Below are 15,824 nucleotides of genomic sequence, written 5' to 3'. Positions count from 1 at the left end.
GTTAAAGCAAGCGAATCCTGTAAGAAGCCAGAAATAAACCGGTGCTTGTGGAGCGTGTGCGGAGTTTTGAGTTGTGTTTCGGTCTTTTTTGTTAACTATGTTAAAGCAGGCGCAGCGTTATAACGCCTGGAGATGTATAGCAGGTTTTGGGTTTGCCTGAGCAGGAGAGGAGGCACTCCACAAGGGGAAGCTGGTGCTTCCGCGTTCGACCGTCAGGTCAGTGCTGCAGGCGGTCTGTGGAGCCTCCTGGCTCTGTCTGCTGGAAGCGCTGCGGCGTTGGTCGTCTGGGCCAGACGAGTCTGTTGATGGAGACCTTCCATCTGCGGCTCTTCCAGGGACCACTGGAATCCTGGCTGGAGGAAGCGCTGGCCCTTGCCCCCTTCAGGAAGACTCCCAAGATGTTACATTGGAGATGCTGTGTATTAAGAAATATGCAGGGCTAGTCAACCCACAGTGGTGAATGTGGGCAGTGTTTTCCAGTCTCGCAGTTAATTTACAGGGAAAAATAAAGATTCTGTTGTGCTTATAGGTGACAAGTTTATCATAAATGTGAGTTTAATGCTGGAGAAGCAATACTTGAACATTGAGATTATTGTATCTGGACTATATGACTGTTCTGCTGGGAAATGACATTTAACATCTGCGTTTGGCCTAAAGTAGGCTGAATTGCTAATTAGGATAAGAATTATAAAATGATTCTTAAGTTAGAATTTCTTAAGAGGTCTATAAAAACATTTGAGCATTGCTAGTAATGCTCAAATAAGTCTTTCTAGTAATTCTTGTATACATTTTTCTGGGTATTCTTTGTACTCAAAGCAGTCTTTGCTCTGTTTGCACAGTACCTAGCCTAATAAATCTCAGTGTGTGCTTTGGATTCTTCAGTGATGGTAAAGGTCCTCAATTCCCGAGACCTTTCAGGTTTGTGATTGTCTAAGTGTTTTTTGGAGAATGTGAAATGTCTTTCAGCAGCTTGTGAAATGTAATCCATGTATCCTCTCCAGAAAAGCACTGTTTTATTCTTTTACACATTTATCCAATTTATTAAATCTTGAACTTTTGTGAGAGTGCCTGTAGAACAGGGTGACTAGAGTGCTCTACTTTGGCACTGGATAGCAGCATAATAATTAGCAGTGCACATACTGTTGTCTCCTCTTTATTTCTTCAAAACCTAAGGTAGTACTTCTATATAGGAGGTAACCTGAAATCTTTATCCCAAAGGTGTTTGCAGGCATCCATCCTTAAATAATGTATGTGAGGTTTTACTGCAAATTTCCTGTTTATCTGCAGGATTTGTGGGTCCAGATTCAGTCTTGGGCTGAATATGGACCTGCAAATGCTGGTGCTGTAGAAAACTTGTTGCCTGTGACATCCTGGATGTGGGTTCTGCTGTGATATTCTTTCTGGGTTTGTGTAGTATTGGTGAATATAAGGTACCCGAAGGGCCTGTGAAGTGAGCTATGGGTATAGGTCGCACTGCTCTGTTATACAGAATCTTATTCACAGAAACTTGAAAATATACCCTGAGAGCAATGCAACAAAGGACTGCATTGTAGAGCTTGTTTCTGGCTGTCTTTGTGGGTGTTTGTGCAGTGCTGCTCACAATGGAGAGTCTCTCATTACTTCCAAACTCTGTTCTCCACATGAATTTACTGACAAATTATACCAGCAAGAAATCCTTAACTTTTCATGTTCATCCAAAGGCTTACTTAAGTTGACTTTTGTGGTGTGCCTTTGTGCTGGCTGCTGTTAAGCCAAAGACTTCTGCCTTCTGTGCCCGCTCATGTACATGTGTCAACTTGAGATGGTTTAGCTCTGCAGCAAAGAGACAAAGTCTTCTCCTGAGTCTGAGTTCTAAAGGCTTTATAGTCACTCACTGCTGATTCTTGTTACCATCAGGCTGGAAGCTGAGTGCACACTTGCAAATAAATACTGTTTTTCTTCTACTTTTTGCAGAAATGGCTCAAGAAGAGATGGAACTTGATTTCCAAGCAGGGGCTGGTTCTTCTGCAGAGAACCTCAACACACTTTCCACAGAACCCTCTGGTCATGCTGTGCTGTCATCCCATGTACCGGTGCTCAGTGAAGGAGGAGACAGAGTCTGATGACACTATTGTCATACCAAATGCTGGTACAGAGGAAGCAGCTGCTGAGCCTGACCCACAGCTGAGTCCTGTCACAGCTCCCAGTATACTCCAAAGGCTGCAAGGGGAACAGGTCATGCATCTGTGGGTGAGGAGAAGTCGCAGCCAACAGCGAGTTGGTGGTTCCCAGAGGACAATCAGTGCCAGGTAAAGCAGAGATGAAATCGGGTCTGAACACACACCTGTCAAGTCTCGCATTGTTTAAAACTGCCTTGGTTCCTGGCTTACAAAGTCCAGCTCAGTCCAGGTGTATGGCTGTAGCAAAATTCTGGGCACCTCATATACTTTTTAAGCTCAAGAATAGCACAGCACTTTCTGACCTCTTCTGGAAGGATCTTTGTTTGTGTTAAGTGAATCCTCCCTGTTTCTTGTGTTGACTTCTGGGCCTTTCTGCACTTTCCATCTTGCTTGCAGAGTTGCTGCTCCCACTGTTCCCTCTGCTCTGCCAGATTCCTGTTGGTGCTTCCTGCAGCAGTGCTGACTCTTGGCAGTTCCAGCCAGCACAGAGGAGCTTGTGCTGTTTTGCATTTCACCTTTGATTTGGGAACTGCCTGATTACATTTTCTGGTGGCAACTGCAGCAAAAGCTTTCCCAAACATATAAACTAATGTTTTCCTGGAGTGGGTTATTTTTTGTTACCTCCAGGCAAAGAAAAAATAGTGTTTAATACCATCTGTGATGGGTGTAAAGGTTGATGAGTGCAGATGCTCTGCAGCCAGTAGGAAACTTCCATTTCTGGTTTGTTTGGGTTTTGCCTCATTTTTGTAGCTTTTGTAAATGCCAAAGGTGAAATACTAATTAACTGGAGCATTGCCTTTAAATTCAGGGAGACCAAGAACTCATCTTCTCCCAGATGATTGATCATAACACTGCTGTTTGCCCTCTGATTTTGTATGAAGGTCACTAGTTCTCAAAGCTAGAAGGCAACCTGAAAAACTTCTTTTGAATCTGATGTATAATTGAGATTATAGCTGAACTGCTGGGGGAGAGAGGAGGGTGTTTCAATCCAGGAATGGATAGAAAATAAGAGAAGAAAGCAGACAGACTAGGCACAAAGTAGTCAATGGAATCAAACTCTGATACAAGTCTTATACATTTAATATTACTAGTGACTGTGGGAACCAGGTGTGAGTTAGGATTGGAGGCATTGATTAGGAGTTCCTTAGGCTATTAGCAAACAATACTTCTTTGCTTTTTTTCTCTCCAACCCACACCACCCCAAAAGAAGACAGTATTGTTGTTGTAATAAGGATATTTTCTTTGAGCTGAGCAAAATGAGTGGCTGCTGTATGATACTGCTGATTGTCCATAAAGCAGGTGATTGATTTGGATTGCCCCTCTAACAGAGAATGTCTGTCTTTAACTTTGATACCTTCCTATTGTAGCCAGAACCTAGGAATTTTAACCACAAGCAAGCATGGAGAAACATGTGGAGTCTTTACCTTCCCTGAAATAACTGCGGCTTTTGTTTCTTTCTTTTCTGAACTCAGGGCAGCCCTGGACAGTTACTTTCAACTCAGCAGGACCCAACAGCCAGCTGCAGAGCCAGTTCTGCATATGGAGCCTCTGCATATTGCAGGGGACAGCCAGGAACACAGCTCAGATGAAACAATAGAAATAAGTGAGACTCACAGCAGCACTTCTACTGAGGAGGAGGAAGAGGAAGTGCTGGGGGCTGCAGCACCGCTGTTACCATCAGCCCAGGAGACACCTCTGACAGCTAGCTTGGAAGGTTTGTGATATATTAGAGCTGTGTAGACACTGATTTTTGGAAAGTCATCTTGCTGTTTGAAAACTCAGTGGAGAAATCCTTTTGAGCTTCCCAACAGACGATGTTGAAAGATCATTATGCCTACAGCTGATGGGAGCAGGTTGCTGCCACAAGGCTTTCTGGCAAGAGTTCCAAGAGCAGTAGCAGCAATGGGTGATTGCTACTATAATGTTAAATACAATCTTTTGCTATTTGCAGGATGCTACTTACAAGTAATCCTGTAAATATTCAGAATAAGTTTAAATTTAATTACTTACCCTGCTTTTGCTATTATATCTTATCAAGTAGTCTTGCCGAAGACACTAGGTTACAGCTTGGAAATCAGCAATGCTTTCAGAGAAGGATCCGAGTATTTTTCATTATTTGGGATTTTGGTCTTCAGTTTAGAGTTTCTTTTCATTCCTGTAATTTCTCCTGACATACAGCTGAGGAGATAGAGGTGCTTAGGGCAGTGGGCTTTTTGTTTGTCTGTGTTTCCTTGGCTTTTTCTGGCTCACAGTCCTTTATCTGAATGCATGTTCACAGGCTGCTACACAGTTAGTGACATTGTTTGTCCTGAACATACACAGTTTTATATAAGACTGAAAAATTAACTTGCTAGTCAAAGTTGTCGATGCCCAGAGAGAACAAGATTAGTGGGTTGGTTTGTTTTGGTTTTTTGCTTCAGTCTCTAAGGAATGCCCTTATACTTCACTCTCTGCCCTTAGTTTTGGTTTTGCCCACCTCAACATCTGTTTTTGAGGGTACGTCTATGAGGTGTCTTTTGAACAGACTCATTCTGCTTGCTCTGAGCTAGTCTTACACGTGACAGGAGCTCAAGCTGTTCAGTGCTGTCTAATGTTGTGTGACCATATGCTCTCTGTTGGGTTTTCTGGAATTCCCTTGTCATTTTTTTTGCTTATATAAGCCACTGGTTCCCCTCCAGCCCAGAGCCATGGAGGCTGAAATTTTTATCGACATTAGCCAGACCTAGGTGATATGTCTCTACTGGACTGAGAATATCTGTCTTGAACACTAAATGTGACTAATAACTCTCTTGTTTTGTCAGGACATGGAGGGAGACTGTTTTCTGCTCCTTTTTCAGTATGCTTGTGGTGGTAGTCCAAACATAGTGTTTCCGCGTGCCCATGCTTCAACAGAAGGGCTAACAGTGTGACACCCCAAAAACGTATGGCCCAGCAGAACTGATAGTTCAGACAACTACCAGTTGGAAAAGTGCTTAAGTCAGGGTGAATGGACAGATAGCATATGGTAAATACTTTCTTGGCACATAAAATACACACACTTGGATCCCTTGTAAAAATAATTTTTGCATATTGTTGCCTTTCTCTGAGCACAATGATGCAGGGGTGTAACCTTAATTATAGACCTGTATGCAGATATGCTTGTTTCAAGCATGTCAAAGTCCCATTAACAATTACTGTATTCAAAAGACCTCTTTTTTTTTTTTTTTTTTTTTTCACTGAAATTCTGATGGTTTTTATAAAAGAAAACAAAGTTCTTCAGCTCAATTGTTGATAAGTGGAGGGGCTTACACACAGGCTGCCCAGCCTCTTGTATCCAGGACACTGATCTGAAGCTCTGTATGTAACCTGTGCCATCACTGCACTGGTTACTTTATGCCCTAATGATTTCAGATCAAGTCAAGAAGAACTTTTTTCCCCCCATTATGTATTGGTTCATACAAGCAATGCTTTCTTTAGCTTCCAGTCAGATCCAAGGAGAGCCACCTCAAGCATTGTCTCAAGCTTCTGCAGTACACAGAAGTCCTGAAGGTGAAGAGGCTGAAGTCCAGCTAAAGCAGGTAAGGTGACCTAAATGTCTTTGGAGCCAGATTAAATATGGTAAATGCCTCATTTGTCTAAAAGTTGTGTGTCTGTTTTGTTTTGATTTTTAATCCTAGAGAGCTCCACTAAAGGGACCGGAGCCATCAGTTCCTGTTGCACCACTGGATGAGGAGGAAGGGGACACCTGTGCCATCTGCTTTGAGCAGTGGACCAACAGTGGGGACCACCGTCTCTCAGCACTGCGGTGTGGACACCTCTTTGGCTATATATGCATCAAAAAGTGGCTCAAGGGACAGGAAGGGAAGTGTCCCCAGGTAAAATGCACATTTATGTGCATTGGGAAGGACTTGCTGTTGGGTTAACTGTTGCTGCAGGTGTAGTCACCATAACTGTTAGAACTGCTTGCTGCATGAAGTATCCACCTTTGCTTACTGTCAGAAAGAACAAAAAATCAACATAATTTTGATGTAACTGGGCCAAGAACAACTAGTACTGCTTTAAAGAGATAATGCTGACTTGGATTTTCTCCCTAACGTAGAGCATTTGTAAGTAGCAGACTTGGAAGTTTGAGAGTTCCAGTGCTAAACCTGTAAATGCTTTCATGACACTGCACTGTTGTCTTGGGTTGTGGAAGTGGCAGATTCCTAGAACAATGAACTGAGCATAAAGAATATGGTACTGGACAAGGAAACTGTTTGAGAACTGTTTTCAGCTGGTTAACCCTGTGATCTGAACTGAATCTGCTTTTGCAGCCTTTAAGCAGATCAGGTTGTTGGGGTAGGTTGCAGAGAATGAACTGAGAAACAAGTAATGTTCATCTGCAAGAGGTATATCTGCTTTTTTAAGGTGTTCTTTTCAGCTTTGTTTCAATGGGTGATACTGATCTCTTGATTAGGTCTGCACTTCTCTGTGCCCATTCCTCATCCCTTCTCTCCAGAAAAGAATATTGATAAAAATCAGGTCTTGAAAACAGGTACTGGAAACAGTTCTGCTGCTTTCCAAGTTGGTGGCTGGAAGCCCAGATTTCTTTGGCTTTGTCATTTTGGGAGCTTCAATAGCCCTGCTTGACTTTGTGCAGGATTCCCTTCTCTTAACAAGAAACCTCCTGTTGATGTGCACTGTGATTAAACCTGAAGATTAACTGTTGCCATAGAAAAGGCCTAAACCTTATTTTCCTTACCCTTGTCAATTCTGTGTAAGCTTTTTTTTTTTTTTTTTTTTCCCCACTCACTCCAGACCCAGACAGAATTCTCAGACCTTTGTGGCATCTTTGCTCTTTGGAATTTTGTGACTGCTTTCTTCTTGAACCCTACCAACTCCTAAGGCGTGCTTATTCCCTCTCTTTCTTTCAGTGATGCAAATACTGAAAAGTTCCTAGGAAAACTTGCTCTGGGGAGAACCTTGCAGCTAAATCATCTTCCCTTCATTTTCAGTTGCTGTCCTTTGTGATGGAGCATTCTCTGTTCAATGGCACAGAGTTGCTGTGTATGGTGCTCTGTATACAAAATGGCTGGAGTGCGAGTTACTGTGTAATTGCGGCATTCCCAATCCTGTCAGTGACAGCTGCTAGCTGCCAGGAAAGCTGTCTTAGCCACTCACTGCTCTGCAAGGCATTTCTTGACTAAAGAAGGGGGGTTGTCTGATCTAAAACTCTTGCCTGTGATATCTTTGTGCCACTAAACCATAGAGAAGTCTTCATTTTAAGCGCACGTAGTAATTTCATGTTTGGCAGAGGTTACTTGATCTGAGTATTTCCTGCCTCTTTTCTGATCAACAACGTATGTTTGCAAAACAGTAAGCTTGCAGATGCTGTAATTTCCTCCAAGTCCCAACTCATGGACAGGGGGTGTGTGTGTGGGGGGAAGTAATATCCCTTCTTTTTTGGGTGACTCTAAAGTACTAAATGGTCACAGCCAGATGCACAAGATTATAGGAATAGGTGACTCCCTGTGCATCACTGAAATCAGTGGGATGTCAGTATTTCATACAGACACTGGAATGCTGTTACAGATTTGGTGCTGTAGGATTTGATTAAAGGAATATAGCATGTAAATAGCAGCGTTGGGAGTGTACTCAGGTGTTCCTAAATCCTCATCTGTTGGCCAAGCAGCCAGTCTTAATGTTTTCAAAACACAGGTTGGGCTGGATTTGGTTTAGCTCTTTCTTCTCCTACTTTGTCTGATCCTGTTGTCCCTGGAGCTCACCTGACTGTGCTGCTTTATCAGGATAAATTTAGTGGGAAGCAAGGATATGCATTACTAAAGGTGCAATAGGGTACATGACCTAAACTACAGTTGTAGCTGTGATTAGAGCTCTGGTGTCATGAGGGAAAGAACATGCTTTTGTTCTTCGTGTTAATGTTTGTGGTTTTATGGATTTGTTTTCAAGTAGACAACCCCTTCTTTCGAAGTTAGAAAGATTTTTCAAAATAATACCTATAAACTTGTAGGGATGTGTGGTTTGGATAGTTAAATTGAAATCCTTGAATGGTTTAGGGTTGAAGGGACCTTAAAGCTCATCCAGTTCCAAACCCCTGCCATGGGCAGGGACATCTTCCAATAGAGCAGGTTGCTCCAAGCCCCTTCCAAGTTGGCCTTGAACACTGCCAGGGATGGGGCAGCCACAGCTTTGCTGGGCAACCTGCTCCAGCGCCTCAGCATCCTCACAGGGAAGAACTTCTTCCTAAGATCTCATTTCAGTCTCACCTCTGTCAGTTAAAGCCATTGTCCCTTGTCCTGCACCTGAGAGGGCCCTTGTCAAAAGCCCCTCTCCAGGTTTCTTGTAGCCCCTTTAGGTATTGGAAGACTTGTAATTCTTGTAGATGACCTGAACTTGTCTTTTCATTTCAGTGCAACAAGAAAGCAAAATCTTCTGACATTGTGATCCTGTATGCTCGCACTCTGAAAGCGCTGGATACCAGTGAGCAAGAATGGATGAAAAGGTAAGCAGTCTCCACGTAAAGATACATCCTCACTGCCTGTCTGCCACTGAAAGCTGCAGCCCAGCTTCTACTTTGTGCTTTAATTTCCTGTAATATCTAAAGCAGTTTATGCACTCCCTTGGGAACTACCATAAGCATGGCTGACTTCACAATGCAAGGCCTTTCTGTGTTGCATGTGTCTTGCCTGGAAGGAGAGTTTTCTTTTGGAACAGAGTGCTTGAGTTTGAGCTTTGCAGCACTGAAACAGCAAAAACTATCTGTACCCTGAAATGTCATCATGGCAGAACATGTGGAGTTGTTGCCAAAAAGCTTTTTGTTTCTAATTCATCATTAGAGAAGTGAGGCTGTCCTGGGTTCAGCTACAGGAGTCATTTTTTCTCCTTCTTAGTAGCTCGTGCAATGCTGTGGTTTTGACTTTCAGCCTGGGAACAACGCTGATAGCACCGATGGTTTTAGTTGTTGCTAAGTAATGTTTACTCTGACCAAGGACTTTCTCAGTCTCATGCTCTGCCAGGGAGGAGGGGAAGCCGTGAGGAAGCGGAGACAGTACACCTGACCCAAACTGGCCAAAGGGGTATTCCATACCACAGCATGTCATGCCCAGTATATAAACTGGGGGGAGTTACCCAGAAGGCCCAGATCACTGCTCGGGTCGAGCTGGCTGTCGGTCGGCGGGTGGTGAGCGGTTGTGTCCTCTCCCCTTGTTATTCCTCTTACATTATTTATTGGTAGCAGTAGTGGTTTGTATTATACCTTAGTTACTGGAGTGCTGGTATCTCAACCCGTGGGAGTTACATTCCTCTGATTCTCCTCCCCATCCCTCTGGGAGCGGGGGGAGGAGGGAAAAGGGGAGAGAGTGAGCGAGCGACTGCGGGGGTCCAGGTTGCTGGCTGGGCTTGAACCATGACCGAGGCATAGTTATACATGCAAGGGGGTTGAAGAGCTGACCTTTCCTACACACATTAAACAGTAATCTCTCATATGAATCACTTTCCATCTCACTTTGTCAAACTCTTCATGTACCTTTATTTATGAAAGCAAGCATTACTATGACTCTGCTTACCTCTTCAGCTGAAATGCAGACTTTTTATTGGGGGGAGAAAAAAAAAAGCAGGTATGAAAATGGGGACTGATTTCTTTTTAGTAAGATGCTGTCAGATACTATTCTGAAATAAAAAAACTCTGAATATCACTTCTCCTGAATTGTGGAGTGAATAGAATTTACTTGGGGTCAACTTCACTGCTGTTCTTTCAGTGCAGTCTTCCAACAGAAACCTCACTATCCTGGTCATTATTGGTCAGAAATGATCAAGGAGTAACTGTCACAAAGGGAAAAATACCTCTTTTGTACAGATTGCCACTGCCTGATGGTGTTTGAACTCTTAAAAGGGGTTCTTTTACTGGATTGACAGTGGAAAACAAATGATAAGATTTTTTTTTTTTTTTTGAAAGCATTCGGGTTTTTAAATCTTGCTTCTCATGGAGAAGCAGTTGTCTAACTGCTTCTTGTATCTTGTGTCTTAGTCTTGCTGCAGCTCTGCACCTCCTCTGCTTCCTGTTTTTGACTGCCTGCCAGTCTAGAGAAGCTGCTGGCAGTGGCTGCTTTGTCGCATACAGCCATGAGTGGAGGACAAAAGTGAACTCTGCATACATGCATCAATAGTGTTTGCTCACAGACTTGAATTAGGCACAGGATCATGGGGGTTTTTTTCTTCACGTTCAGAAAAGCCAGCCTTCAGGCTCTGGGGACTTACGTAAAGAATGTGATAGTTAAATACAGCATCTTACCTATTTCTTCTGCAGCAAAAGTAAAAATTGCATGAAGCTACAGGGAAATGACAAAATTCTCTGCCTGGTGAACGTGCAAGGCTAGGTCTGTATATTTAGAAGGCACTTAGGCAAGCTAGATCTCCCTGTACATGTTTTACTGAAATAACTGGAATATTGCAGCATCTGAAGTGCAGAATGCAGTGGTCAACATTACAGACCTATGTAAAACCTGTATGAAATACTGATGTATGTTATCAAAACTGCTGCTGCTAAGTGGTGTGTATGCACTTCTAGGCTAAAGATGAGGTAGTAAGTATGGCTTCTGTGTGGGCATTCACAGGTAATTTGTCTGTTTAATTCTGATAGAGGTCTATTTTCCCGAATGTGAAATTAGCTACTGGTAGTAGAAACAAGCTTATGGATCTTGCTGTGTTATGACTTGCTTTATTACTGGCATGCTATATTTAATGGGCACTGATAGTATAGGATTTGTTAAACTGTTTCTTTGGGGGGGGGGGAAACCCCACAGTTTCTCTTTTCCTCTGCTCTACTCAATTAGTGCATTTGGAGACAGTGAGAAGAAAGGCTGTTGTTTCTATGGAACATCTTGAGCGAGTCATTTGGTACAATTGTGTAACTGAGAACATCTCAAGGTGAATGTACTGGACGAGTGTGGTCCCAGATAGTCTTTTACTGTTGAATTTACCTGAACAGGACTTGTTCTGGGGATAAAACCTGAAGATCAGGGTTGACAGCTAAGAGAAACATCCTAGGTAATACCTAGTCCTAAGGATTCCTTTTCTCTTGCTCTTCCAGCTCCCTAAAAAAGGAGCAAATGTTGCGGAGACAGGCAGAGCTGGAATCTGCACAGAGCCGTCTCCAGCTACAGGTTTTGACAGACAAATGCAGCAAACTCCACAAGCAAGTTCAGGTGAGTCTCATCCTACTCATGTACAGAGGATTCCCTTTCTCTTATTCCCTTTGAGGAGCCAAGGCAGGCTTCCAGTTCTAGTAAGCACCAGGATTTAGTAAACTCAACTGGTGAAACATCAGGAGCATCCTAAACATCCTAGATTGGCATATTCATGTATGCTACAGAACACTGACCTGCTTTTTTGTGCTTCTAAAGGCTTGATCAAAGTTGCAAGTACAGCTTAGCAGTGGAGTGCTTTGGCTGCTGATGTTGTAGGTTCCTGCTCTGGTGCTGTATTACCAGGCCTTCCCAGGCACCACAAAACCTAACTTACTATCTTAGCTGCATCAAAATAAGCTTTGAAAATGTCTATAGTACTATAAACCTAAATGGGACCTACTACCACTAGTTAATCAAGAGCCTTTGGGGCTAGGTATGGGTATATGCAAATCCACATGAAAACAACAAAAATTTTTTTCTTAAATATTTTTGTTTGTTTAGTTTGGGGTTTTTTGGTGAAGGTCAGTTAATGTTCTACTTAAGCACCTGTCTGTCAACAGGATGGCCTGTGTGCATACACTGAGCAGCTGTGAAGAGGCACCTCTGTCCCCTTAGAGTACAAATCACTGAAACTAAATTACTGTTTCCTTTCTGGTTTCTGTAATACTGTGATATTTTTGTAACCCATCACAGGTGCTTTTGCAGGATTCCTGTAAATTGTGGACTCTGCTGGTGCTTCCAGCCATGAATTCCGTCATGTTCCACCAGTGCTAGGTTTTCAAAGAGCTTGTTTCATCGCAAGTTTGCTACTTTTTGTTTTATGAATTAGATGATATCTAATCTCTCACTGTTTAGTAACTCGATTTTGTGCTTTTCCCTACTTCTGGATTTTTTTTTTTTTATGGCTTTGGCTATTCATGTCTGTACAAAAAGCAACATCCTCTTTGGTGAAGTCTTCCTGTGTGATGTGAGACAAGGCTTTATAAATAGTTTGCCTAAATTCCTGTGTGATGCTTTATGCTCATCAGAGCTAATAAGAAAATCGGGTCTCTTCAAATTTTGCTTTAAGGAAAAATGCGCGTAAGATGAAACTGCAGGTCCAGAATGTCCTCCTGCAATTCTTTTGGTGTTAAATGATAAAGTATGCAGTCTAACAGAATTAAGTCCTCTGTGTTCTTTAAGCTGTGCTTCAGTATTTATACCGCATTCATCACTGTCCTGTAGTGATTAGTGGGAATGCTGGAAGCAATTTTAAGGTGCTTGTTTATGCTACGAATAAACAATTTGCTGGAGAACAGAAAATCATCAGGAAGTCTGGAATAAGTCTCTAACTTGTCTGATTATAGTTTGAGCGTATGCTTAATGAGTTTCTTTCCAATCAGAGGTCATTTAGTAAAGCAGCTACTTGCATGGAATCATTTAGGTTGGAAGAGATCTCTGGAGGTTTCCAGACCAACTCTAGGTAGGTGAATTCAGTGATGGGTTGGTTTGCTCAGGGCACTGTCATGACAGTTGTTCAGTGTATCAAGCAGATTGCACATCCTTTCTGCATGTCTTGATTGACCATCCTCACTGCAAGGTTGAGTGTTTTCCTTGCATAAGTCCGAACGTGCCTTGCTACATCTTGAGTCTGTTGCCCTGCTCCTTCAGCAGGCAATGTTACTGGTGGCACAAGAAAACACGTTTAATTGGCATACGAAGCTGTAGGTCAATGGAGAGAATAAAGTGCTGTGGATTGCGGAAGGAATGTGTGAAAACGCAAGAGGAATGTGGACCTGCTCAAGCAGGGAGTTGGAACTGGATGAGCTTTAAACCCTTCCAACCCAAACCATTCTGATTCTTTGAAAAGTTACAATTTCATTTTGCTGTTACTTACAGTGAAGGTGATTAAAAATGCTCTCTTTCCCTTTAAGTGAATTTGAACCCCCAAACCAAAGGAAGGTGGAATGCCTGCAGTGCTGCTCCTAAGCTTGAGGTTGTACAGCCACGTGTTTAACTCTTAAATGGAAGGCTAGGGCTGTACAGTGCATATGGGGTCAGTGGGAGCACAACTAGATAGCGAAAATCATCTGGTAACTGCCTTTGTCTTTAAGCTTTATATCAGCTATGAAATACTAATATTCAAAGAAAACTGTTCTGAATTTGTTGTAGCTGGTGGTTTTCTTTTCCTGTTTATTATGCTCTCCTGCTTCTACTTGTCCTGCATGCTCCTCAGGAAGACTTCTGCTCCGTATTCTCTTTTTTAACCCAACCTGTGTGACTGTGTTCATTCATCACTACAAGTACAAGCTGAAATTTTGAAGGCAGTCATAACATTTGCAAACACAAGTGTGCCCTGAAGGCCCTTCCTTAACACCAGGAAGGCTCTGCAAAGCACCTCAAGGAAAGTGTAAGCTTCCATTATCAAAAGAGCGTATTTCTGAGCACAATTAGTGGAATTTGTTCTGTAGGGCAACATTTTTAATTGCCTTGGTAATGTGTCTCCAGCAAGGCTTCCTGATTCTGCTGGCTTCAGCCATCATGTTTAAATGGAAACATGGTACTAATAGTCCTTGTGGTTTTAATTATGCCTGGTTTCCTTTTTAATCACTTGTGTAAAAGCTGAATGTTGAGTGCAGGTGACAAGGAGAGTTTTGCAAACTCCCCAGAGCAACAACGTTTGAATCTCTTCTGATCCTTGGTGGTGGTCTTCTCCTGCCTTTTAGAAGAAAGTGACTTTTAATCAAAAATCTAATAATCCCATTATTTCTAAGTTACCTGTGTTTTCAGACTGCTTACTCTAAGCCCAAAGCTATAGCATCCTGGCCACCCCCACACTTCTTCTTCTTTCCCGGGTTGTTTTATCTTTGCTTGCTCTAATGGGATCATCTTGACTCTTAAGCTTTGATTTTTATTTCTTTAATTATTATATTTTTGTTCCCTTGTGGAATTTGCAATGAGCTTGATGCAACGAGCTCAGACCTCTGTCAAATATTAGAGTTGCTCTCCTCTTGAGCTGTTCCCATAAGTTATAGGTCTTGATGATAACTATTAATGTAGAACTTGAGCTTTGATCTTTCCTCTTTGAGAACTAATGCCTTTGCATAGACATGAGTTAAATGGCAGTGGCTGGTTCAATATTGAAGCTAGCTTGCAATCTAATATATTCATAATATCACTCTTGCAGCCCCTAATTGTTTAAAGATTACATAGTATTTGAGGCATAATCTGTGTTGCTCAGACAACAGAAAGCAAACAGCAATTTTCTTAATGTATACACTCCCTCTAATATCCCTGGGGTTCTGTGCTCTCTGGGTTTGCCCTTGATTACAACAAGCTGGTAAAATCCTTTTTTGGAGGGGCATTTTTAGTTGACTCACAATATGCCAGGGCCACTACTCACATAGCCACCTCCCCCTGATGATATCTGGAAGGAGGAATTCTAGGAGTACGTTGTTGGTGATGGAAGCAGTTCTAGCTGTGTCTCTGCCAAGTATCCCTGAGCATTCATCAGTCAACGTGGAAGAAGGGGGAGGAAGTGGTGGCAGAAAACAGGGCTGTAGCTCTTGAGAATTGTGTTGTTCCTGGAATTTGCTGCCCAGGGTTTACAAGAACAGGGTCATCTTCATTAAAAAGACTGACTTGTTTTCTGCATCACCCTTTATGTTGGAACTTGGGCTTTTGGGTTTTTTATGGGGTATTCTGGAAATTCTGGAAAATGGTTTTAATTGACTTGTGGTTTAGCTGCATGTAATACTTGGCAGTGTGTTCTCTTCTCAACAGCACTGATCTGGTAATAATTGTTACTGGGTTTCATGTGTTGCCAAAGAGTCCTTTCTTTCACAGGGTCTAATACATACAATAAAAGACTTTGGGCATGTTCTGCCAGAACTTGCATAGCATTCAAATGCCTCTTTCTCACTGTAATAGTTGGTGTACTTGGGAGTCCAGCATTTCAGGAACTGCATGGAAGTGGGGACCATATTCTCCCTCTTCATATGAGAACAAGAGTTGGAGCATCTGGAATAGACAACACAGACTGTTCCATTGTCCATGGCGCATTAAAGCTTTTGGGTGTTTCCCTTTGCAGGAGCTGAGGGCTCTGATGGCCCAGCACAATGCAGGTGCTTCTGAGAAGCCTGGCAGCTCCCGTACACGCCTTCCAGGCATCCTGCCCTCCAGCCAAAGCCAGTGCAAGTACCACTTGGAAAAGGTTTTCATGGTGTCTCAGTCTGGGAACTGCAGAGTAATGGCATACTGTGACTCACTGAGCTGCCTTGTGGTATCACAGCCTTCTCCAGAGTCTACATTAATTCCTGGTAATTAAGCAAGTCATGATTTGGGGGGTTCTGGGTGAAAGTTAGATGTGCTTTCTACTTGCTCCCTGCTGCTCTGCTTCACCTTTGCATGTGCCTTGTAAACTGGGAATAGGATCATAGAATCCTAGAATGGCTTGGGGTGGAAGGGACCTTAAAACTCACCCAGTTCCAACACCCTGCCACAGGCACGGACACCTTCCACT

At 42.7% G+C, this 15,824-nt stretch overlaps 1 protein-coding gene across 1 annotated transcript in view; it reads left to right on the top strand.

Moving 5' to 3' along the window:
- The first annotated feature begins 1,955 nt into the window (after positions 1-1,955).
- RFWD3 (ring finger and WD repeat domain 3) overlaps positions 1,956-15,824 on the top strand; it is a 20,500-nt gene continuing 6,631 nt past the window's right edge. Inside the window, 8 exon segments of the mRNA XM_010024875.1 lie at positions 1,956-2,089; positions 2,091-2,288; positions 3,632-3,873; positions 5,616-5,716; positions 5,816-6,013; positions 8,549-8,640; positions 11,227-11,341; positions 15,393-15,621. Coding sequence (XP_010023177.1) covers positions 1,956-2,089; positions 2,091-2,288; positions 3,632-3,873; positions 5,616-5,716; positions 5,816-6,013; positions 8,549-8,640; positions 11,227-11,341; positions 15,393-15,621 — 1,309 coding nt within the window.

The sequence above is a fragment of the Nestor notabilis genome, unplaced genomic scaffold, assembly GCF_000696875.1.
Source record: "Nestor notabilis isolate BGI_N333 unplaced genomic scaffold, ASM69687v1 scaffold10982, whole genome shotgun sequence".
Taxonomy (NCBI): Eukaryota; Metazoa; Chordata; class Aves; order Psittaciformes; family Psittacidae; genus Nestor; species Nestor notabilis.
The sequence above is the reverse complement of the archived record's forward strand: the minus strand, read 5'-3'. Positions and strand labels throughout refer to the sequence as shown.